The sequence below is a fragment of the Bacillus rossius genome, chromosome 5 (assembly GCF_032445375.1).
Source record: "Bacillus rossius redtenbacheri isolate Brsri chromosome 5, Brsri_v3, whole genome shotgun sequence".
NCBI lineage: Eukaryota > Metazoa > Arthropoda > Insecta > Phasmatodea > Bacillidae > Bacillus > Bacillus rossius.
This window is the reverse complement of record NC_086333.1, coordinates 77,262,591-77,287,117: the sequence shown is the minus strand read 5'-3', so window position 1 is coordinate 77,287,117 and position 24,527 is coordinate 77,262,591. Positions and strand designations below refer to the sequence as shown.

Sequence of the window (24,527 nt, the reverse complement as noted above, 5' to 3'; positions counted from 1 at the left end):
TTGTAACACCCCAACTTCGCCCCCCTTTGAAAAACCTTCAGTGAGAAAATGCTCTTTTCACCCTCCCTTCTCCCGTAAAATTGGGCTATTATTAGAGATGGTGATTTATAGCATTTAAAATACTAACATTTAGCATTTTGAATTTGAAATTCAGCATTTTGTAGCATTTTTAAAAACAAGATTTAGCCAATTCTCTCATTTTACATTACTGAAGAAAAGTATATTTTTAAAAAGCATTAAATAATACACATATTAATTATTAACAACCACAGAAATAAAGATCTAGCACAACTAGAAAGATAGCCTATCTTGGCAGGTTTCCAAACAACATTTAGCACTTATGAGTGCAATAAATTAAATACTTAAAATTACAATAAATATTTTTTAGCCGTGTTCATGGCCATAGTTGAAGTAGAGTGCACAAATAATGTTATTGAAACTCGGTTTTTTCAATTTTTGCCTTCTTTTTGTTTTCGATCATGCCAGAAACCGTTGCTTGCCATTTTACCGACTTTTTTTCTTCATCTGATTTCTCGGTGAATTTTTTTTGCAGTCTGATGTCCCCCAGATTTAATGTGCTTTTCAAGTACATATTTTTTTTTTTCCCCCACTCCAGACGGCAATTACATGAATTGCATATTAAAATATTTGTTTCACTTTCGTAGAACTGTTGACTTTTGTATTAATTTATGCGATCGCGAATGGAAATTACGTTTCGTCCCATTTTTACCACGAGAAATAACTGTATACAACACATTCACGAGTATGCACATATTTTTTTTAACACACCACCGTCCACAGACTACACAAGAACGTGGCTTTCACGTGAAACACAGCCAGAAAATGGGACTTCAATTGTTAGAGCGGCGAAGCAGAAATGTCGCAATATGGTGGCCTAAAAACTTGTACTCTGCAAGATGACGGACTCTCTTCCAGCTAGTTGTTCTTTGCTTTGTTTACAATCGCGAATACGGATGGCCATTCTTCATTCAATATTTACGAACAATAGTGTTGTGAATGACGTGACAATAAGATACTTGTGCTGAATATGCCATAAAATGATGGTTTCTTTTGATACTGAACTAAAATGAAATAAAATCGGTAAATAAATTGTGTAGAGAGAAGACGAATCTACATTTTTTACCTTGATTTTGCATTTATCTCGGAATAGTCTAGATTTCGCATTTTATAGCGGAAAAAATATAATTTAGCATATTTTCGCATCTATTTTGCGAAAATGAAAAATCACCATCCCTAGCTATTATGAATGGGGTAATAAAGCGGCGAGGGAGGGGTCAAAATATGTCACTTTTCACACCAAGTTCGAGTTCAGTCATTTCTGGCAAGGAATTTAGAATCTTTCAAACTTAAATATAAATGTATTTTAATAGCAAGGGTCCTATGAAAAGGAATATACCGAATAAAATCAAGCTGCTGTCACCAAACAAAGCATAAAACGGCCCAATGCGTGGTCGCTTCGTTATTGCTCGCGCGAGAGGTGAGACTTGGAATGTTAGAAGAAAGATAAATGCGAGGGAGACAGACGGCAGCCAGTGTGTTTCTTGCGTGGGCAATAAGTGGCGTAGCCCTTTTCTTTTTTATGCTGGGTGAAGCGACCTGTTTCTATCAACCCACGTGAAAAGATAAACATCTTCATCAAAATAAACATCGCTGCGGCAGTTAAAACAAGTCAAGGCGGGTGTGCATCCAGTCGGTCGCTGTGTATTGTCAACCGATAGTAATCAAAATCAAGAGAAATCCAGCAGGTAGCTTTCTTTGCCTTAACTGCACAACACTAGACACTCGCAAAAAGCTAAACGTAAACACGTAAACACGTTGCCACAAAAACCTTTATCTGCACCCTGCCAGCAAAGGGATGGTGGAATGGGGGTTGTTAAGCGCTGACTGCGGTCGTAAACACGTTGCCACAAAAACCTTTATCTGCACCCTGCCGGCAAAGGGGCGTGGAATGGGGGTTGTTAAGTGCTGACAGCGGTCGACAGGAAGTGGTATCTATTTTTAGATATGCACTGCCTACGGCAGTACAGCACTCGGCAAGAGAAACACAGTAAAACACTACTCACCACAAAAACTTATTTTCTGTCCGATTTTCTTCGGATTTTCAGCAATTTTTCACGGTTCCTCGAAATCGGGTTGTAATAGAGAGGTGGTCGCAATAAATGGGGTCGCAACAAAAAGGTTTTACTGTATTTTTTTTTATATTTCAAAAGATTTCCCTGATAGTAATCTCAAATTGCCAAAGACCTTGAGACACATAAGTGAGGTTTAATGTACGCTGGTCTTGCATTTGGAAGATACATGAAACATTCAATGCATTGCTGTACTTTTGATGTCCTAAACAACTTTTTTTTTTTTTTTTGTTCTAGTCCCTCTCGGAGCAAGAGGTTGCCCTGACTGAACAAGTGAAAAGTCAGGAGAAGAAGTTGAAGACAGTTGTTCCGGACCCAAACCAAGTCAAGAAGCTTACTGAAAAAGTTGAACAACACAAGAAAGGTTTGGTGCTTACTTTCACTTAATACTGGGGATGGGCTGAGACTCAACAGGACTTGGTATATTAGTAATTTAGTATACATTAACTTTTGCTTTATTATAAACAAAGTTAAAATATTTGTTTTAGAAGGAGTATGTGCAGGAAATGTTCATATATAATTAAGAGTTTTCTCTCAATTTACACTTTCCCACAATTTACACTTTTTTTCTTTGTTCCCCCTGAAAAGTGTAAATACGGGGTTTTGCTGTAGTTAATTTTATAAGAAAATATAAATACGTAAGTATGTTTGATAGTTATATTTACTAATTTACTTCACACGGTCATCGTTTACTTGACAAGGCATTTTATTTACCCAATTAAAAAGTGCTGACAGCTCTCATCTATTTTTAATGGCTTAAGTGGTTCTCTTTCTGGCAAAAAATACGGTTTGCCTACACCGCTGTATTTTTTTATAGCCTCAAACAACTGCATTAAATCCAGCTTTATACGAATTTGCTCTAAGAAAAAATTCTTCTGTATCTTCAAAAGTTTCTTTCTGCTCTCTCTCTCTCTCTCCCCTCCCCCCCCCCCCCCCTACCTTACCACAAAAATCAAGTTGAGGAATTTTTGTCTGACTTTTTTCTGAAGTTTCGCATACTTATAGTATATCATCAAGAGCATCGACCAATAACATGGGCGAAAATCTTTAGGAGATCCAGGGGAAAACTATGGGATTACAGATATCATTTCCATTTCAGTCCTCCGGTACTTGCATCATGTGTGATAATATTACATTTTTACTTATAAGAAGACGAAACAGAAATTCATCATCTTGGTTTCAACCATTTTCGTCAAAAGAAATTTTTGTTAGTAGCAATGAATATTGAAAATTTGGTTCTTTTGAGCATAGCACTTAATTTAATCGAATGCCTGTTATTAACATTAACCTATTACTATAAATAGTCTCTCCTGTGAAATAATTGTGTGTATCATTTAATTATATTTTTTCTTGCAGAATGTCTGCTACTGTAATAAAACTATCAATAGACACTATTTTATAGTCTTAGAAAATCAAATAATATTAAGAATTAAATTTATTAACATGATGGTATACGAAATAAGAATTTTAATGGGGATGGGTCAATAAAATCCTCAAATACTATCAAATCCTCAGTATTCAAAAGATTCAATGTTCGAGGAAAAAGACTAAGGAAAATATTAGAGGAGATATTGTAAGTTAAAAAAGTCAATACTCATAACGTCTGAAGTTCACTAGTTATATTTTTATATATATATATATATATATATATATATATATATATATATATATATATATATATATATATATAATAGAATTTTTTATTTTTTTTCTTGAAACTTAATTTGTGAAACATTCATTTAGAGGGTAGAATGTTTCAACACCATAGGTAATATTTTTCATTTATTGTACATTATTTTATTTTTCACTCTGACACCTAGATTCAGATTCATTGGGTATATTCGAGATTCAGATTTAGGAAGGTTGGGATTTGACCCATCACTAATTTTCAATGTTAGCAAAGCAGGTAGTCACAATCTGGCAACAGTGCGTGCCATTTTCTCTATACTGGAAACGAAGAGTGAGACTCACTATAGGTTCTATATACTGGGTTTTGTGTTTTTTTTTTTTTTTTGTTTCTCAGTGGAATTGTGTGGGTTTCTTCCCAGGGATAGAGATGCATGATTGGATTTGCCTCCACCTGTAGATTACGAGAAGGCTGCCGAAGTGTCGAAGACCCTGGAGGTAGAGATAGAGAAGCTGAACAACCAGATCAAGAACATCACGGAGTCTCGGATGAAGCCCGCCATGAAGAAAGTGGACGACTTGAAGAAGAGGATTGCCAAGCTCACGCAAGAGTCGACGAAGCTGAAAGTGGGCATCACCACTGCTGAGAGGTAGTTGCCGTCGCCAGTGATAATGTGATGATGACACTGGACTCACAGTCCAGAGAAGCTGGGTTCGAATTCTGTTCCGGACATCCTGATTTTTTTTTCCCCCCCATAGTTTCCTGAACACTCCAGGCAAATGTTGGAATTGGTTGTAATAGGCCCTGGCTTATTCCTTCCTTGCAACTGTGATAGTTGCATACCCAGTCCAAATAATATTAATGAGCGTGACATAACTATGCCTAGGGCCAATGAAAAATGGTAAATAAAAAAGGCCCATTTCAGTGAATAAAAAGAGTTATTTCGGTGCCAAATTTCGGTGAAAAAAAAAATTGTTTAGTTAGAAAAAATAACTATTTCGTCATTATAATATTATACACATGTATATGTTTGATGGAATAATTGTTTTATTTGGTCGAAATTTATCAAAAACAATGTTTTGAAGTACATTCACATCTAAAATTTAGCACGCTGCATTTGTAATTAAAATTCTCAAGATTACATACAAAAAAATCGGAAACTGATCATAAACGTTAGTGGCTCAAGTCCATTTTGACTACCTATCTCTGAAAATCAGCTATTATATATTTCCTGCAAACTAGTCCCCACCAAAACACTGTACTTATTCAACAGTACAGAGTATTTTTTTTTTGTTTACGTTTTTCACCGCCTCAACTGCGTGTGCGGTATTTGTTCATGTATATGTTGGCACTCTTGGCCGGCATTTATTTTCGTGCATTGCCGTGACAACTACGAAAATAAATAGTCGCCTCGGATAGGACGCCCAAATACAACAATTATCATTTTGAAAGTTATGATTTGATTGGCTAATATGGAAGTGACGCTATTTTTCTGGACTGCGTTTTGCCGATTCAGAGAAAGGAACAAAGATTGAGTTAAGGCCTATCGACGATTGCGTCACCAGACGCATTTGCGGTCGGCAAAATAAATTAATTTTTGTCGTTTTATGGCCTTCTACGTCTCGTAGGAACGTGTGCGACGACGGAGACTGAGTAGGCGTACGTCTGGATGTAATAATTTTCATTCGTGAAATATATGGTTCTAGAGTAACTTGACGCTTAGTTCCAGAACCCGATGCTTTGTTCACCTTGTGCGATGCTCGAAATTTACAGTGTTTTTCACACGTGTATTTTATTTTCCAGTCGACTTGCACATTACAGAACTTGCACATCATGATGCCTTTTTCTTTACTGAACACGTAAAATCCTTCGTCGTCATATTATTTAGCTCTTTCGAAAACACAACTTTCGGCATTTTATACGTTTATCCAGTGACCAAGTGACCACGGTAATATGACCAAAATGACACAAAAACTTTCAACGGAAAACGATCATAGATGCGGAAGAGATACATATTGCATCCACTCGGAAATAAAGAACTTAAACTCGACAGACACGCACTCGTGAAAACAAAATCATAGAACATTTCGACACTCGTAACTACCAACACCATCTGTGATTTGTCCACCAGTAGCTAAAGTGATAATGTTTATTGCCACGCTCTACTCTATGGGTGCTAGAGAAAAACAAAAGCAAAGATGGCGTCTCACATATAACCTCTTGGAATAATAAACGTCTTGTGCAAGTTCCAGAATGATTCAACGTGATTTTTCGCGATAAAAAAGGTTAATTTCGCACGAATATCGCGATTTCGTCATATTTCGTGAAAAACTACGGATTTCGCGCATCACAGCAAATTTCGTTAAAACTAAATGCAGTATATTAACGTCTTATCACTACCAAGTAATGTTATTTGTATTACACATCATGTGCAAGTGATTTTTTTAAAATTTCGCGATTTCGTCATTAACGAAATTTGACTACCCCTAACTATGCCTAAAAGAGAACCCCAGAAAGGCTTAAGTTCATTTGGTGGACAATTTTAAATATTTAAATTATTTAGGAGTTCAAAATAAATGAGCAAAGAGTATTTTTTTTTAATACAGCACAGAAAAACCTGAACATAAAAAAGCATATTAGTATTTTTTTTTTGTATTTGTTACCATTATTGTAAACCCTAATTGCCGTTGAACGATAGCATATAAAAAAAACTAGTTATTGTTTAGATGCGATGTCAGAAATACCTTTTTTCTTTTTCCCATCACTCTTGTTATTTATGTTCGATGTTTGGATTGGAGGTGAGCTGAAATAGAACCTGGTCGTTCGCACAGGTCCTAGTATCGACCCCGTGCTCGCAGAGACGTTGCTCGAGCGTTGTGACTGTGTCGCAGGAACCTGAAGAAGACCCAGGAGAAGATGGGCAACATGGAGCAGGAGATCCAGGAGCTGGCGGACAAGCTCACAAAGATGCAGGCCCAGAAAGTGGAGTTCGAGAACACCGCGAAGGAGCTCGTGAAGAGCATGTCTGTTTTGACGGTGAGCATCGGACGTTTTCCTTTATATTCGTCTTTCCTAGAGAAGGACGAGTCTGCACACATTTGATTGGGCTAAGAATTCGGACACGAACTTATGGAGGGGTACTTGATGGGAAGGTTTTGCCAATTTAACGTAATTACGTAACTTTTCAGTTTCTGTGGATTTCAAACACTAATACATTTAGTATATAGTTAGGGAAGTAATTTTAAATAGTATTAATCATAAAATTGGTACTTGTACTTAAAAAAAATTATGAAAATATAGAAAAGTTTAAGTAAAATAATATGAGAGAACATTTTTTCTGCTTTGGGTGCAGTTTTTCTGCATTGTCTTCAATTTTTGCTCTTCTTGATTTGATTGCAGACTGTGTCGTTGGAGCAGTAAAAACGTCTTGCCACATTTAATTCTTACCGGTTTTGACAGCCTGTTTTATGATTGTTGCTCATGATCACAAAATTTATTATGACATAAACACATAGGTGCAAAAAAATTACCAGATTTTTTGCCTAATCAGTTATATTTTTACATTTTACGGAACTTTAAAAGTCAAACTGTTTGGTTATGGTAAACAATAATTAAAAATAATATGGCTGCTGTCATAGAAGTGCAACATCTTGAACACCTAGGATCTACATTATAAAAACAGCTGAATGATAATTCTTGTGATTATCTTTCTTCGAAGACATAACATACCTAGTGTAAAAAGTTTTTAATGAATGGAATAATATTTTACATTGTTTTTAATTTTTAACTCATAGAAAAAAAGAAAATAAATGGACTGAAGATTTTTGAAACTAACATGTCTTTGGGTTCCTATTCCTTCCATAACTGCATAGAGAGTTTAGGCCTATGCTTTTGTTACTCCTAGTTATTTAAATGAAGAAAGAAAAAAACTATATTGTGTAAACAAGCTTAATATTTGCAGTTAAATTTCTAATAATTTAGAATATTAAAACAGTTACATCCACGTACTAAAAAACTTCGTTTAATTCTGCTAGTATGTAGCAAATATGTACGAATTACCTACCAATGTAGCATTAGTATTAATGACAAAATCTCTGTGTTATATGATTTGTGCATGAAATTGAATGGCTTCATACGTTACATCAAATTGTGCGTATATGAAGGTTACGTTAAAGAGAGAATATACTTCAATATTTTTGAATCAAGGCTTGATTAACATTTAAAAATTGAGTCATGCTTGAATAGTTCAAATGATTTTTTTTATAGTTAATACATCAAACAACGTCGTAGAATCTAGCATGCTGCAACTCTTAAGGGTTGAAATAAAAAAAAATGTTACACAGAACCTGGTTTGTAGAAAGATATTAAATTTATAAGAAAATGCTGGTTCTTAGATAATTCTGTATGTATTTTCTTGGCTAGTAGTAGTAATGTTGCTAATTATTCAATAATTTTCTTTGCAGGATGAGATACAGTCTGTGAAGTCGGCTGTGGACGAGATATCCGTGGAGATAGCAGACCTGAGAAAGGAGGAGAACGAAATAAAGTCGTCCAGGTTGGACTACGACCAGAAAGTCGAGGAACTTGACAAAGCGATTAAGGAGTACAGAGGATACACACACAAACTTAAGAAGCAGGTAAGATTTGGTCATACGTAGTTTGTTGGTGTGCTGTGCTTGTATTGTTGAAGGGGGAAATTTGCTACAATTAAAGCTCTTTAATGCATGCATTTTGTGGTGTATTGTTAATTGTTTCATCCAGCCAGATTCATCTTTGTAGTGTATCTTTCATTTTGTATATGCCGTATGTTTAGAGACAAAATTATATAGTGAATTTTGATAAAACTGAAAATACACCTTGTAGCACCAAAATGCAAGTTACGGTATATCATGGTTAACTAGCATTTAACTAAAACTTATTTCAAATAGTTTTTGAAATTCAAGGAATGTCATTACCGGACAAAAATAGTACCATAGTGCATGGATATGAAAATATAATTTAAATTTTTTTCATTATGCATCTCTTATTAAATTACTTTTAAAAACAAATGCCCACTAATTTATTTTTATTGTAAAAATGGAACATATTAATTTTGTCAGTTCTTATGGAGTAAGTATTACAGAACAGATTTTATAGAAATAGAAAAAAAAAACACCAAAAACCTCTGTTCTAAAAATGAAAATGGACTAAAAATAAAATTATAAAGTTTGGTCTTTACTTATTTTTAATAGTTTCTGGTTACCTGCAAAAGAGGTTTATTTTTGGAACAATCGTCATGCATGTTTCTTGCATACTGTGTTTGAATTGGCACATGCTAAAAGGACCTCAGTCACAAAAAAAATTCAAAGTGAGTTAAGAATGAAAAGTGCATGTTATAGGATAGCTTCAACTATCTATGCTATAAGGGATTGAGTCACACTTGTGGGTTAGCTAATATTAGCTGGGGAAATTCTTAATATGTATGTATACACTAAAAGCATTGCTTAGAGACAGATTTATTAGTTTTTTCCTCAAAACAGGGTTTCTTGGACTGGGGCCCCTTTTAGCATGTCCCGATTCAATTGTGAATGTGTTTATGGTTTTTTCCTTACTGGCTGTGCTCCCAGCTGGATAGCTTGACTCTGGAAGAGATTCCCGGTGAGCCGGGAGGGGAGCTCCGGACGCTGACTGAAGACGAACTGAAGGACCTCGACTTCAAGAGGTGTCAGTACAACGTGACCCTTCAGGAGGGCCAGCTGCCCGCCAAGCAACCCAACCTGGGTGTCATCGAAGAGTACAACAACAAGGTACTGCCCCCTCTTCCCTTCGTCTCCCTCCGAGCGATCCGTGTTTCACGACAGGCGGGGTCCAATCGAATCTTTTTGCATGTTGCAGTGAGCTGGTGGGACTTCTCAGAGTACTTCCATCAGTTCCCCTCTAACAAGTGCATTCCGTTGGTGCACTTTTCTCTCATCGTTATCACCACGCACGTTTCATAATGACCCCCATGTGTAGAGACGGGGGCGATTCTGCACATTTTTTTTGATCGAGTCGAGTTGAGTTATGTCTACCATTGCACGGCACAGTTCCTTTGTTCTCAACAACGTCGAAACCTCATTTCCACCAGAGGTCCACACGATAAAGATTTCGATCCAAGGGATTGTCCGCATACACCTCACCACACCAGTCCTGCATCCCACAGCCAGAATTGTGTGCTCGGCACACCTATTATTCGTAACGTGGCAACTAACAACCTTGCCTACTTACACCATATACCACACGTGACCACCTCTGAAAATAAAAAAACTGAATAGTCAACAATGGCACCCGGTAACTGTATCCTTAAACGGTTAATGTCACCAACTACTGAAAAGTTTAATCACTTCCTAAACACAATTTTCAACATGTTTTATACACGAAAGGTAAGTTCACTAATAATACAGTCGAGTCGAGTCCACACTTGACAGTTTTTCAGTAGAGGCGATCCAAGTTCTTAAAAATCTAGCAAAGCTTGAGTAATTGCAGAATTTTAGAGAGTAATTTTATGTTCCTGGTGTTTATGTTTATTTACTATCAGCATTATATTAAAATTTATATATGTCTTCAACTAATGAGGTATTTGTGACAAGTGAATAAGTAATATAGTATAACCATCAATCATACGTATTTATAATTTATTTTGAAATTGAGTATTCTATTCACCCTGGATTCTAAAAAAAAAAAAAACTCTGTAGATGTGAAGGCTCTTTAAGTCAAGGAAAATGGTGTGGTTAAGTGAATTAAATATGAGAAAATATTGATAATAGCTTAAATAATTTTTTCTCATTTTTAAATACTTTTAACCCTACAATTTCCCTAGATGATAATTGTGTAGAAAAATTTGTAACATGTTTTCTTAGAGAACATTGTGATAGTAGTAGTAGTAGTTCTTTTATTAGTAGTAGTAGTATTTTTAACAATATTTTGTGTCGCAGATTATTTGTGAGATAAATCAAGTCCCTCTGTAAGTAGGCTACTATATTGCAGGGAACTGATCCAAATGTATATAAAAAAAATCTTATTGGTTTCGTACATGTTACACTTATTCATTTAATTTTTTTTTGTAAATGAGTACCACTCACTTCATCTATTGGTAACAAATTTAGGGAAAAAAATTATTTGATTAGAAAAGTGGAATAAATATCAAATCAATCACGACTGTAGCCCGGCAACTTAGTAATCGACCTTCGACATTTCCGTTCCGCGTGGCTCCCCCCCTCCCTAACTCCCACCCCTCCTTCCCCTCCGAAAGGTAGGGGAGGGCAACTCCTCCCTCAAGGACAACGTACACGAACACACTTCACCCTCTTCGCGATGTGGCTGAAAGGTGTTATTCCCACTTAACGCAACACCGTTATCGTGCTAAACCAATCTGCGGAGCGCTGTCCTCGGGAGCGGTGTACCCAGGCAGTGCACAACTGGCAACTGATCCCCTCCCCTCCACTCCACTCCGCTCAGCTAGAATCACGTGGCCGTCGCCTGGCACCGGGGTCCGCGTGGGTCGAACGCAGAGTTGCCGGGGCGTAGCGGATGTTGGCAGCGGACGCAGCGAGGCGGAGGGTTCTGTTCTGGCCGCAGGTGCAGCAGTTCCTGCAGCGCAGCAAGGAGCTGGAGAAGGTGACGAGCGAGCGCGACGCCCTGCGCGACGTGCACGTGAGCTGGAGCGGCGCGCGCTACGGGGAGTTCATGGCCGGCTTCCAGGTCATCACGGGGAAGCTGAAGGAGATGTACCAGATGATCACGCTGGGCGGGGACGCCGAGCTGGAGCTGGTCGACTGCATCAACCCCTTCGAGGGGATCACCTTCAGGTCCGGGGGGTCCCTTTGTCCCGTTCCGGGTCCTTTACGTTCCACGCGGTTCAACTTGCCGAGTTTTCGAGTGGCCGAACTCTCGCAAAAATTTTTTTTATATATATGTGTGTGTGTGTGTGTGTGTGTATACACACACACACACACACATTGTGTTCTTTTTGTATAATTAGTGGGCAAAGATACATTTTTATGGTTTTTGTGCAGAAAACAATTAGGAGAATAAAATAGAATATGAAACTGGAACTTTGTTGGTTTGAAGTTAATTTTACTGACTGAAATTTTTTGTTTTAATTTATTTCAGAAAATTAATTAATTTTTTTTTTAACTGGCCCTTTTTAATCATCAGAACTTTTAATGATTTAATAAAATTGAATAAATTTTTTGGAAGTATTTTGAACAATTTCCTGCAGCAGCCACCAGCATTTCATTTAACCCAAAGAATTTATAATTGTATATTTAATGTGGTTCTCCTTATCCACACTGCATAAAAATGTTGAAATTCCACTTTGCCAGCTAATAATGCAAAAAGTATGCACTATGTGTTTTTTTTTTATTATTTTGTTGAAAATCGGCCACTAAACAAGTCTACAAGTTTAGCCATGTTAAGTGTAAAAATAAAATAATTACCTGGAACGGGTACATACGCCCTTGAGTGCCTGACTGTGGGGCGGAGTTACTTACGACATGGTTTACAGATTTCAGTAAATCAAGAGGCTGGTGTGTTAGGCACAAAAAATGTGATACCTTTAACTGACAATTAGTAGAAATTCAGAAAAGTTTATTCTCAGAGTGAAATTTTTGGATATTTATTTTAACATTTTACAAATGATAGCAATCATTCGTAATAAATGTGATAGGTGTTGGCATTCCTACTGTCATTTACTCATTTGTAAATAGTATCGTGTTTGGTTACTACCGTCAAGCCACCGTGGCATGTTGATCCTGGTAAGATGGTTAATTTTAATTTTTCTGAATAAACTTTTCAAACACGCATGCGGTACACATTAATATGAATATATAAATAGATTAGAAATGACAACATTAAAATTTGGTATAGACTAATTACTTTAAAGCTCTAGAAACTAAAGAGATGTGCTCATAAATATTCACAATTTTTTATTTTATTTTTGATATTCAGCCGCTGAATGTGAATTGTATTGCTATTTGTTGTTTACGAATATATTTCCACGTCCCTCATCTAAAATGTAAATTAGCAGCAAAAAAAATAAAGGATCTATACAAAGATGCCAATAATTTTCGTGGCCCCCAGTGTAAGCCCCAAAGTTGCCCGAGCTGATCTTGCTGAAAGAGGTGGGTGTGTTGCGCAGCGTCCGGCCCCCCAAGAAGTCGTGGAAGAACATCACGAACCTGTCGGGCGGGGAGAAGACGCTGTCCTCGCTGGCCCTGGTGTTTGCGCTGCACTACTACAAGCCCACCCCGCTCTACGTCATGGACGAGATAGACGCGGCCCTCGACTTCAAGAACGTGTCCATCGTCGGCAACTACATAAAGGTGCGTGCTGGGGGCGTCCCTCCTGTCGGTGAGAGACCCGCGAAGGAAACAAAACTTGAATAGAATTGTGTAGTGATGTGTCATACATCTGCATCATGGCCCAGCACGGTTCTATGGGATGTATTAGGTTTTGGAGTAAGTTTGTGTTTAATAATTAAAGGAGATTTTTCTGCCTTTCTTTCTCAAAATATTTGGGGAATAGAAAAGTAGGCAGTGTAAAACAGAGAGATAAAGTCCCGTCTACAATTGTAACGTCTCAAATTGTGTCCAACATCGCTGATTGGTCCACGTCACCCTCTGATGCCTTGGACAAAGAGTAAAATGAAAATATTTACCTTATTTACATACCTACTTCGATTTAGATTATTCGTAAAGAACAAATTTGTGAAATATATAAGGTGACTAATGCACATTAGTCATAGTTGCCATAGTTTTGGCAACTAAAACTTTGCATGTTAGGTTTTCGTGAATGAAAGGAAGTTTGCTGTAGAATAATTGTAATGAGGGCAGTTATACTTAGGAATATTTTGGTAACAATTTTTATAGAAATTTTGACTGTTGGCTTGTAGTGATTTTTTTTTTATCGCCGCTTAAAAGCTAGTAGACTTTTCTTACTAATACAGTGAGTGGTCGATGTTTGTTGCAACGTTAGGTGTGCACGTGCATGTGTGTGTACATACATACATACATAAATGAGAAATATAAATCACTACATCGCACCAAGGCGATCTACGTTTGATTTTACACAAGTGGGAAACATGGCAAAAGTAACTGGAAGCTGGTGCAGTTCCCATGGTGCTCTGCTCCCCTCCACTGAATTCAATCAATTGATTTTCCATTCTCATCTTGTTACCCCTCATTGTCTGTAATCAAATGACCCCTGTTCAACGAGACATTGAGCCATGATACATTTGTCTGCATCCAGTTTTATTTGGTTTTCCGTGCTGTTGGGGAAGGCAGTGCCGCAAGGAGAGCGGGGTGTGTTGCAGACGAGGACAAAAGATGCTCAGTTCATCGTGATCTCCTTACGCTCGAACATGTTTGAGCTGGCGGATCGGCTTGTGGGCATATACAAGGTGTTCAACTGCACCAACTCTGTGACGATCAACCCCAAGCTGTACGGCGTGGAGACTGCCGTTGCACCCAAGAACCCAGCCCCTGCAGCCCCTTCCCAGGTGATCCAAGTGTCCTCGACATTCACTGTGCACGATAACTAAGAGAACTTTGTGACTTCTTTATGACGTATCTCTCAAATAAAAGTATTTTCAGAACAATGAACAGAACATTGTTATTTTGGAATATGATTTTAAAAAATTAATGTGTTAAAACTAGAGTACACTGTATACACAATACAGTCAAACTTCTATCTATCGTGTTTCAGTTTCAGGGGTCCAACAAAAAATTTCAGTAGATGCGGACATTCAATAGATGTGGACTTCACTCTTAGATTTTGAAAAAAATATTTCAACCTCAAAATTAGTGTCAGAAATATATCAGTTACTTGTCATTAAAGTTTAATCAATTAAAAAAAAAAAAATTGAAGCATTTTACTTACCATGTTTTCTCGTATAATCGCCGCACATTTTATTCTAAAATCAAGTTTGAAAACTAGGGGTGCGGCGCGTATATGCGGGGGGGGGGGGGGGGGGGGGCAATTTTGTTCGGTATAGTTATTCATAAAAACAAAACCCGTTCGTGGAAAGTACTACGTTTATTTAAAAAAAAAGGTGGAGTATACAAGAGCACGCGAAACAATTTATATTAATAATTCAGTTAACTACGGCATCGATGGTTTATTGTGAAGAATGTTGATGTGAGCCAGGCGGTTGGTTTTTTTTTTCAGGGTATTAGCCTCTGCTCCAGCCATCACTGCATATTATCTTTGTTTCATCTTGCTGATTCATCTCTGTGTGTGTGTGTTTCAGAGGACCAGGGAGGAGGAGTCCCACCCCCCGAGGAAGGTCCCCAGAGTCCTGGAGAACACCATGTCGTCCACGGGCGGCCCCCAGCAGGCGTCGTCCTTCGTCCCGGAGTCTCCGCCCTCGTCTCCGGCCGGCAGCCAGGGCACGCCGCCCCGGGACCCCAGCCCGGCGGCCGGCCCTCGACGGAGCGGCTCCAGCTCCAGCTCTCGGCAGAGCGCCGGGCCCAGAGCCGTCAGGACGAGCGCTCGGCTCAGGACGAGCACCAGGTCTCGCTGCTCCGACGGCGGGGATGCCGAGATGAACTCTCTCCCTAGCTCGGGAGACTCGTAGTCTCCCGCCGGGTGTGCAGTGACCGGGACTTTTTCACATTGCATTTATGCCCTTTTTAGAATCTTCGTGTATAGGTATACAAGTTGTAATATAGAACCGAGCATCCATCTTTGATAAGGGTTGGTTGCTTCTCATGGCTATGGTTGATTAATTACTATGTTTTATCGCATTATCGTTGCACTGCTATTTCATGCGTCAAATTTGGAGGGGGGGAAATTCCAGCATGAAAGACGCATGGTTTTTTGGTCCCACTGTTAGATTACAACCGCTTTGCTTAGGTAGGAAACATGTCCTTAATAAAGGTCACCGTGCAACAACAATCAGTTTTCAAGTTGCTGTTGGGCAGTGTGTAGTTATAATGGGAAAATACAGTAATTACATTAACAGTAAAACGTGTTTAAGATGTAACCGCACAACACAATTTCCAGTACAATATGTTCCAATGTTTTGATTTCGCTATGTTCTGCCTAAGATGTACTTTTTTTTTCCCCCCCATGCGAGATGTTGCACATAACTTCTTTTCCCGTATAAATAATGTATTTTTAAGTTGAAATCCATAATTCTTTAATATATTATCAATTATTTATTAACAGAAATACAAAGTGGTCCTATGTGTAACTTTTCTTTTAATGATTTTTCAAACCTTTATCTGTTCGTCGCCACTGTGAAAGCACCTATAAATATGTAGCCAGCGCTGGTAGGCATCATTAATGTTTGGTTGCATTGATGCCCATGTAGAGTGTGCACACGTAATCAAATATCAGTATTGATAGCTCCCTGATTGCGTGCAAAACACGTGCTCTGTCTCGTGCAGAATAAACTACATTCAATAGTCTGCATTTGTTCATGGTTAGTGTGTACTACAATTATAGTTTCAGCTCACGTTCAGTTCATGGTTTTCGTTATTCTGTTTTTAGTTGAGAGAGTTGTTTTTGTTGCGTGGCTCATTAATTTAAATTATTTAGCACAACTTTGTATTAAACGTACTTTCCATGCAACATGTTATGTTTTTATGAAAAAATCCTAAATCATAAAAAAATGCTTTTCTCACTTAAATGTCACACCCCTAATTTTCAAACTTGGGGTTAGCATAAAATATGCGACAATTGTGATAAAACACAGTATATTATTATTTGTGAAATTATTGTTTCTTCTTGATGCAGGAAAGTCTGCAAGTCTATCTGTTTGTTTTTAATATAGCTAGCTAGTGTGTTACAAATTCATTGTGCTTCTGATTTCTTTCCTTGCATTCTTTGTCAAAGACTTCCCTCAACAGCAGGCTATTGTGTTCATAGTTTGTACGCCAGCCAAAGTGTGTTGTGCAAACATAACTGGAATTACAGGCCTTAATGTAGGATTAATTTTTAAGATGTAATTTTATTAGAGTGTATCTATTCTTGTAAAAAATATGTTTTAAACGTAAATAAATACTAATTCCATATATTGTTCTCAATTCTGTATGCATGTATTTTTAATTTTATTGATAAAGAGGCATGCAGCTTACTGGATTAAAGATTTTTTTAATTTATGCAGTCTAATCAATTTCAATGACAAAACCAGCTTGTTACACAGTGAATTCCTCCCATTCACAAACAATTTCATTTCCATATTTGGCAAACCATCTGTTAAACTAATATGCAATCCTCACATGTGTAAAGTTACATTATTTATTTATATGACATTTTTCTCTGTTGTGTACATTTTTCATGAAAATGTGTGTTCCTTGTGTAAATTCTGTTAATCTTTCATTATTGGTCAGCATATGAGGGAAAAATATGGAAGTTAGTTCCATATTTTAGTCATGAATGGAGGTGAGGAACCAGGTTTTGATATAAAGATAGCCATCCACTTGGAAACTAGAAATTCTCTGCTGGTAGGTATTAAGGAATTTTCATTACCATTCAGGTTGCAGAGTTTGCAATTTTTACATAGTGGAGGTGGAGGGGTTGTTCACATAACTAACATGATATTCAGATCCAGGCATTTGCTTGTGCTGATTTTAGAACAATTGTCGTGACTAAATAATACCCATTGTTAATGGGTTGGATTGTTGGATTTATTTTTCAACGTAGCATTTTCATTCTTTCACACATATAGATTTAATTTTCAGTACATGTTTTTTCTATAACAGGGTAGCAATTGGTCGATAAAACCTGGAATTACCCATGAATATTGTGCATCTGGAAAAATAAGGGAAATACCAAGGAATTTACTTACGACTATGAAACACTTGCTGTTCTTTATCCATTCTATAAGTCATATGTTAAGGCTGAACAAAATCGTTAACATTCTTTCCACTTGTGATGCATTACAATATGGATAATACCTATATTTTATAGCTATTCAATTGTGATGAAAATATCTATTTTTTAAAATAAGAGGTTTTTAAGTGTGTCAGCATCTGTGGACGTGAACATAATCGCCAATCCCGACACCTTTAATGTTTATGTTTGTGATGCATAACACTTATTTCATTTTCATAATTATTAAATTACCATTCAATATATAGCTAATAAATTGTGGTTTTACAAATTTATCCTGTCAGTAGTTGGCAAAAATTTCATCTATAATCCCCATACAATTGCTTCTGTAAAAAAAAAATTTCTGCATCTTTATTTTTCACGATTTGTTTGCACAGGTAGCCCCAGAAGTAAATTGCAGATTTATTAATTGATGCATGTTATAACGTAACATGTTACCACCCTACACTGCAATCATATGCATAACTGGTGAAGTAAAAATCGTACATGTAAAGTATGTTAAATATAACTAGAGGTTGTTAAACTTAACCTTGATGTTTTTTGTATATCAGATGACATTTGTTTTCCTGTGATGTATTAAGTCAATGTGGTTTCTGTTTGTCAAATAATTTTAATTAATTATGTGTTGCCATCTCTAATCCGTACCACTCTTGGAAAATTTGTTGTACAATATTGACGAGACAAGCATTCTGGAAAATGCTTATAGTAGTTCTCATTATGTTGCACAGTACATAATGCCAGTGTACAGAGAGAGTATAGTTACGAAGTGGCTAGCGGTATATCAGACAGACACCGACCTGCGGCTAGTGTGTATGAGTGGTGGCGACATCGGTGATTGTGCGAGAAAGGTGGTGATACCCTGCGATTCCTTGGAGAGATGAGAGAAGTGACACGAAGAGGATGATTGACCCCTTGGTGAGTGATAGTGGATGGTGAGCGGCAGACCTTGTGTAAAAAGGTTAGTGCATCTGGAACTTGCAGCGCGAACAAGTGACTAGTTCGAAGCAGAGAGTTGGGATAGAGGTGCATGGTAAAAGATTAATAGTAGAGAAAGCCACTGTTGAGCCGAACTCCAGTGGGGGATATGAAATAATGGCATACCTCCCAACTTTAACGGATTGTCCATAAATTTATGGATAGAGGCGTTGTTTTACGGTTTTACGGAGCCTAGATTTTTTTTTACGGATATCAAAACTTTTTAATAAATTTAGAAATTTGCTGAACTGGTAATTTTGAGTTTGTAACGATAAGGTCTTTATGAGAGAGACAACAAGCATGGACCTGAATGCCAAACAAAGAAGCATCTTGTTCTAGACATCATCGTTCTCATTGGCTCTTTCCGACGAATCAAAAATATTTACTTGTCCGTTTGGAAAACAAACGCCACTCAGCTTTAGTTTCCAAACATGGTGGAACGTAGCAAACAGTAAATAATTCCGTAGAAGTAGTATTCCGAAAAGTTTTAATTGTTCTGTTCTTTTATATTTCCTATGTACCTTACACCAATACAAAAATGGATGAGTAATTAAATATATTTTACTAGTTTCGCAGTGTTTTTCATCTATTTCTTTATTTATTTTCGTCCATCTGACCATACAGACATTTGCACAAATGGTACAGGACACGTCAAGAAATATAAGAAGAACAACAATAACTAGGATGTCACGCAGCAATTTTAATAAATGTGCTCGAAAGCAAAGAGAAACATATGTTCTACAGCTCAGTAAGGAAATATTTCATTACTGCATGTGATTACATGATTAATAAGTTTCCTTTTACGAGTGAAGTTTTAAAACATGCAGAAGTGGCACGATTGAGGGGAATTAAAAATGCACAATTTTCCTCTGTGCGTTACTTTGTGAAATTGTTCCCCATTATCTTGCCTGTGAAAAAAAGAGGAAACTATTGTTTTGGCAATAGATGAACTCCATAAACAATTTAAAAATGTGCAGATTGATGACATTGGTGTCGATTGATGTGAAATGGGCAGAGTTATCACATACACAAGGAGTTGACGGGGTTTGTAAATGTGATAGAATATAAGGGGTAATGCTTTTCATTTTAAGTATACCACACAGTAATGTGGAATGCAAACGTATCTTTAGCTTGGTTTAAAAAAAAAAAAAAAAAAAAAAAAAAACAGAATTTAGGTCATCTATGTCAAGAGAAAATCACTCCAGTCAATCTCTGTTCTCAAATGCAAGAGGTCTGGATCATGTTATCAACAACTTCAGCAGTGTTTTCCTGCAAGCAGCAAAGGCCACTTCATGATCATTACAAATTAAGCAGATCACTACAGATTAATTTTATTTTCACATAAAATTCATGATTCAGTCATCCATCAGTCCAACATTTTTTTTAAATGTAAGACCACCTTCATGTTTGGTTTATTGTTCTCAGTGTAACTTTTTTGTGTAGTTGTTAACATTGCTGTGCTAATTTAAAAAAATATATATCACAGCAGCACTAGTTATTGTATGTTTAGAGTAGTTTTGCATAAGATTTTGTTGGGTCGAATATAGGTTTAAGGGAAAGTCGAAAAATTGATATTGGTTACCAGTACTTAGAAATTGCCGCACATTATTTACGCCAAATTTGATCAATTCTAAAATTTTTACTGATGCGAGTTTCAAAAAGTAGGCAGGTATGTAATGGTCTTAAGAAGGTGCGATTCATTTGTGGACAAACATTTACACTGTAATTTAAGAAATAGTGTAATTATTTGATAATAAATAAAACTGCAATTAATTGGCTATCCTTTCCGGACCAGCTTTATCCCACTTGGAACATTGTTATACTGTCTAGTGTAATGGAATGGACAATAAATGTGCATGGGTGTGCAAGAGCCACAACACAAGTGATTCCAAAAATATATTTATTCACAAACTCCACAAGTCGACAGTATAATACAAATTATATGAAAAACAGATGACAATTTGAGCCTTGTAGATTCTAAATGCAGATTTCACTATGTTGACGTTCTTTGAATGGTTTGCTCTGAACATACACAATATGGGGTTAAAATAAAGTTTATAGCATTTTTACAATTGAAACATTATAAAAAAAATGAACAGTACTTGACCCTTAGTGGCCTGGGAATTCTGCAGTTTCAAAGGTCGCTGCGGGCACTGCACACGGACGCGTTTCTGAATTTTTCGGGCATTGGATTGGCCCGGGATGACACGACACATCACAGCCACTCAGTCATTTCCAGTGGTATGTGATCAGACGTGTGGTGATTTAATTATGTAATAATGTAAATACTAGTAGCAAATAAACTGTATGAAATTAATTAGGCTATCCTTATGAACCCGTTTTTCTCCATTCATAATATTTACCCGTCACAACAATATGGAAGAAGAAATGTCATAGTTTATAGATGTGTGTATTGTGTTTGGCTTAGTTTGACCAATAGTTCCAATGGATGTTTGGGAGACAAACCATCCAGATTTGTGCTGGTATAATTTGTACTAATTTTAAGTGTAACATGCTGTTACTAAAAATGCATGGAGTAGAAAATTTATTTTAGCCTAGAAAACTAAATTAATTTATGTAAACCTAAAAATACCAAGGGGAGTTTTATTTTAGAGTAGACATGTATATAACTCATGTTACAAGGAGGCTACTACTTAAGGCTAATTATAACAAAACCAAGGAAGCCAATGAAATAAGACAAAAATTTTTAAATTGTAATATAATTAATATTTGTTTGATTCCAAAACTGTTTGATATGAAATGTCTTATTTCTGGTTCTCTTGTATCCCTTAACTTCAGAGCTCTGGAGAGAAACTAAGAACCTGGAGGCAAACCCCCCCCCCCCCCCCCCCCCCAATTATACTTAAGAATAATAATAATAACTGTAAACGTAATTTGTGCATACTGCATGAGTTGTAAGGTTTCCAATTAATTTTATTGGCATTAGACTAGTAATTTTTTTACCGTAGAGTCTAACCTGCTCATAGGTGGAGCTGATAAGATTTAGGGCGTTGAGAAGCAGACAAAGATTAAATAGGCTATGTTTATGATACAGACTAATTCTGGTCGACTACCTTTGAGAACCACATTTTTAAACGTTTAACCAAAAACTATTATAATTAGATTTTGTAAACGTTAACTCACTAATTGTTTAAAATTGATACTTAAAACATTTCGTTAAAAATACCTATTAATTTTAAGTAACGCCCGTTATAATACAACAGTTAGGTTACTGCTTTAAGACTCTAGAAAATAAAACTTAACAAGATGTTACTAGCAGGCGAACTTCATCATATAACGCAATAGTTTAATGTTGAACAGTATTTTTTTCACAGCCAATCTCGCTTCTCGCATTTCATCTTCATCATTGATGCTGCATCCTCCACTGTTCACAGAAACAAAAATCGTAGTAGGGCACCCGCAATCTCGTTCGTACGGACGCCGCTAGATGTCGACAGCGGTGTCGTAGTTCCGGCGTCGCCGCTAGGTGTCAGCGCTGGCGAGCGCCGCGAGCGGGTCCAAGCCAAGTCGCGTCGCAGCCTCGAGGATTATTCCGGCCCGCCGCCCGTCAGTTACTTGGCGAAGTGTCAAAGCGGTCGGTCGTGCTCTCGTGCTTGTTCGCGTCGCTGGGGCGCCGTGCACCCGCTGACCCGGATGGTGGGCACGTGCCGTGCAAGCGCGCAGAGGAAGTGTATCCGCGGACCGCGCTGAGGAGCGAACCCCGACCACAGCTGGACTCCCCCCCCGCGCGCGCGTGTAACGGTCCCGTGTCCCCGCGATGGGCAGCGGCGGCGGTATGGCGTGGTGCGGCCTCCTGCTGGTGGCGTGGTGTTGTGCCGCGGAAGACGTCGCCGTCGCGTCCTGCAGGGGCGTCAAGCCCGTCTTCCAGGCCAAGAACGTCTCGCTGGACATTCCGGACGAGCCTGTCAGCGGTGAGTACCCGCGCTCCTGTACTGCAGGGCTGGAGGTCACAGCTGTCGGCGTCGAAGCACGGCCCGGTGGACGCTGCGTGAGTGTGCGAGTTATCATTGGTTCAGCGATGTTCGATTGCGAGTAAATATCACAGGTGCTCGCGGGAAAAATTTTAAAACCTATCATTCCCACTAACGAACGGAAAGAATTAAAAAAAAAAAAAAGAAAACTGCGGGAATTTGGTTCTATTTTCCTCCCCTCCGCCACCCCCCCCCCCTCCTCCAGAACTTTTCTGTCGCTTCTGAATATCAATCACGTGGGATTTTGTTTTCACTCTTGAATAGTGGCTGTAACAAATATTGATTTTTTTATTAATTTCATCTTTCAACTGTTCTTCGAGCCATAAATGGACCAGTTTCACGCCATGAACTCAACTCTCCTATTACAAGTGTGTCTAGCGAGAAAAGTAGACAATGTTAGAATTCGCGGTAGTGGCGAGCGTGATCAGACAGCGTTAATTGGCACTGTGCTCATTGGCGGATCCATGACTATGCCAGGGGGGGGGGGACACCGGGTGTTACGGACCCAGTATAATTCCTGTTTATTACTTTTTTGGGGGGGGGGGTGAGGCACGTGCTCTCATTCCTTCCCTATGGATCCGCCCCTGGCTGAACTACGCCTAGTTTAAAACCAGCGAGAGGATTCGTCAGCGAATAGCCATTAGCTCTGCCATAGATTACTCACTTGCCTAGCCTGAGTGTCTCCTGTGTCCTCTGCCTCTTCAACTCGTACGGGAATGGAACCTGGCGTGTTCCCCGAATGGCTCTGCCCGTGCCTCGCGCTATACAGTTTCCTTGTTTGGTCTGGATACAAGTTGTGTCGTTCTTGCGTACGTTATCTGGCACACCTGATAATAGTCCCGACCCGATAAAGAGCTTCAGTTTACAAGTGAATCCGCAAGCTGAGACAGTGAATGTTAGTTGTGACATGAACAGTTGTGTTTGATTCTGTGCTGTGCAGATAAAGAGGAATGTGTTTATTCCTCTGATCTACTACCATGCGACGACCATAATATTATACGTAATTAGTAGACAAGATTTTTATGTTTTATTTTTAGATTAACTTCGTTTTTACAACAGAAGATTTCGTTATTGTTTTTTTTATTTTTATTGAAGCTTTTTGTAATACTTATTACTCCACTAAAATAGTGGTAAAATGTATATGCTACATTTTTCAATAAAATAAAGTATAATAAATTAATTCTAAACATACATTTAAAACATAAACTAGCAAGAATTTTTGATTTAAAAGAGATTCATTAAGAGATGCACAATAAAACAAATTAAATTAATTTTTCTGATCCATACACTTTGGTACAATTTCTTTGTCCGGAAACACGTTCCTTGAATTACAAACATTAAAAGATTTAAATTAATTGATACTACTTCCGTTATATAACTTGCATTACGGTGCTATTATGGTGTATATCAACTTCCTTTGCGGTGCTATGACGTGCGTTTTATTTTGTAATAAGCGGCTCTCTGTAACTGGATGTGCACATTGTTTGAAATAGGCCTTCTAAAAATTAAGTAAATATTTTATTTTTACATAGAATAGTAAAACATATATAAAATTTGAAAATTTTAAATATATAAATAATAGGGTACCATGATACTATGAACCCACGGTAATTTACACTTGAATACAATGACTGTGTTTATACGAGGGTTGGAACTTTAATGTTGGCCACTATTTATTTATCGAGACCGGAATAATTCGCGGATCCATTTCGCACTATGCTAGAATCCAAACACATGTCCCTTCGTGTTGCATCTGTGATTGGCTCACAGTTTGTCTTAATTTTTTTTTTTTTAGCTAATGAAAGACGTTCGAATCGGAAGCATCCCATTTGACAGGTCCCACGAGTCAATAGCCAATGATCGTGTGGCATTTTCCTGAGTTTGTAGGGGTTCGTGAAGTCTATCCTGGAGGTCATTGAAACCGCGAAT

General features: G+C 37.7%; 2 protein-coding genes across 2 annotated transcripts in view; both read left to right on the top strand.

The window, feature by feature from the left end:
• The window catches only part of LOC134532043 (structural maintenance of chromosomes protein 4-like), a 43,225-nt gene extending 26,414 nt beyond the window's left edge, over positions 1-16,811 (top strand). The window contains exons 14-22 of the mRNA XM_063368193.1: positions 2,388-2,514; positions 4,237-4,426; positions 6,669-6,813; positions 8,241-8,414; positions 9,384-9,563; positions 11,374-11,603; positions 12,935-13,118; positions 14,108-14,293; positions 15,044-16,811. Of these exons, the coding sequence (XP_063224263.1) occupies positions 2,388-2,514; positions 4,237-4,426; positions 6,669-6,813; positions 8,241-8,414; positions 9,384-9,563; positions 11,374-11,603; positions 12,935-13,118; positions 14,108-14,293; positions 15,044-15,370 (1,743 nt within the window). The 3' untranslated portion in view covers positions 15,371-16,811. The remainder of the gene's footprint in view (positions 1-2,387; positions 2,515-4,236; positions 4,427-6,668; positions 6,814-8,240; positions 8,415-9,383; positions 9,564-11,373; positions 11,604-12,934; positions 13,119-14,107; positions 14,294-15,043) is intronic.
• A 5,289-nt stretch (positions 16,812-22,100) lies between these two features.
• LOC134532042 (glypican-5) overlaps positions 22,101-24,527 on the top strand; it is a 415,253-nt gene continuing 412,826 nt past the window's right edge. Inside the window, exon 1 of the mRNA XM_063368192.1 lies at positions 22,101-22,538. Coding sequence (XP_063224262.1) covers positions 22,385-22,538 — 154 coding nt within the window. The 5' untranslated portion in view covers positions 22,101-22,384. The remainder of the gene's footprint in view (positions 22,539-24,527) is intronic.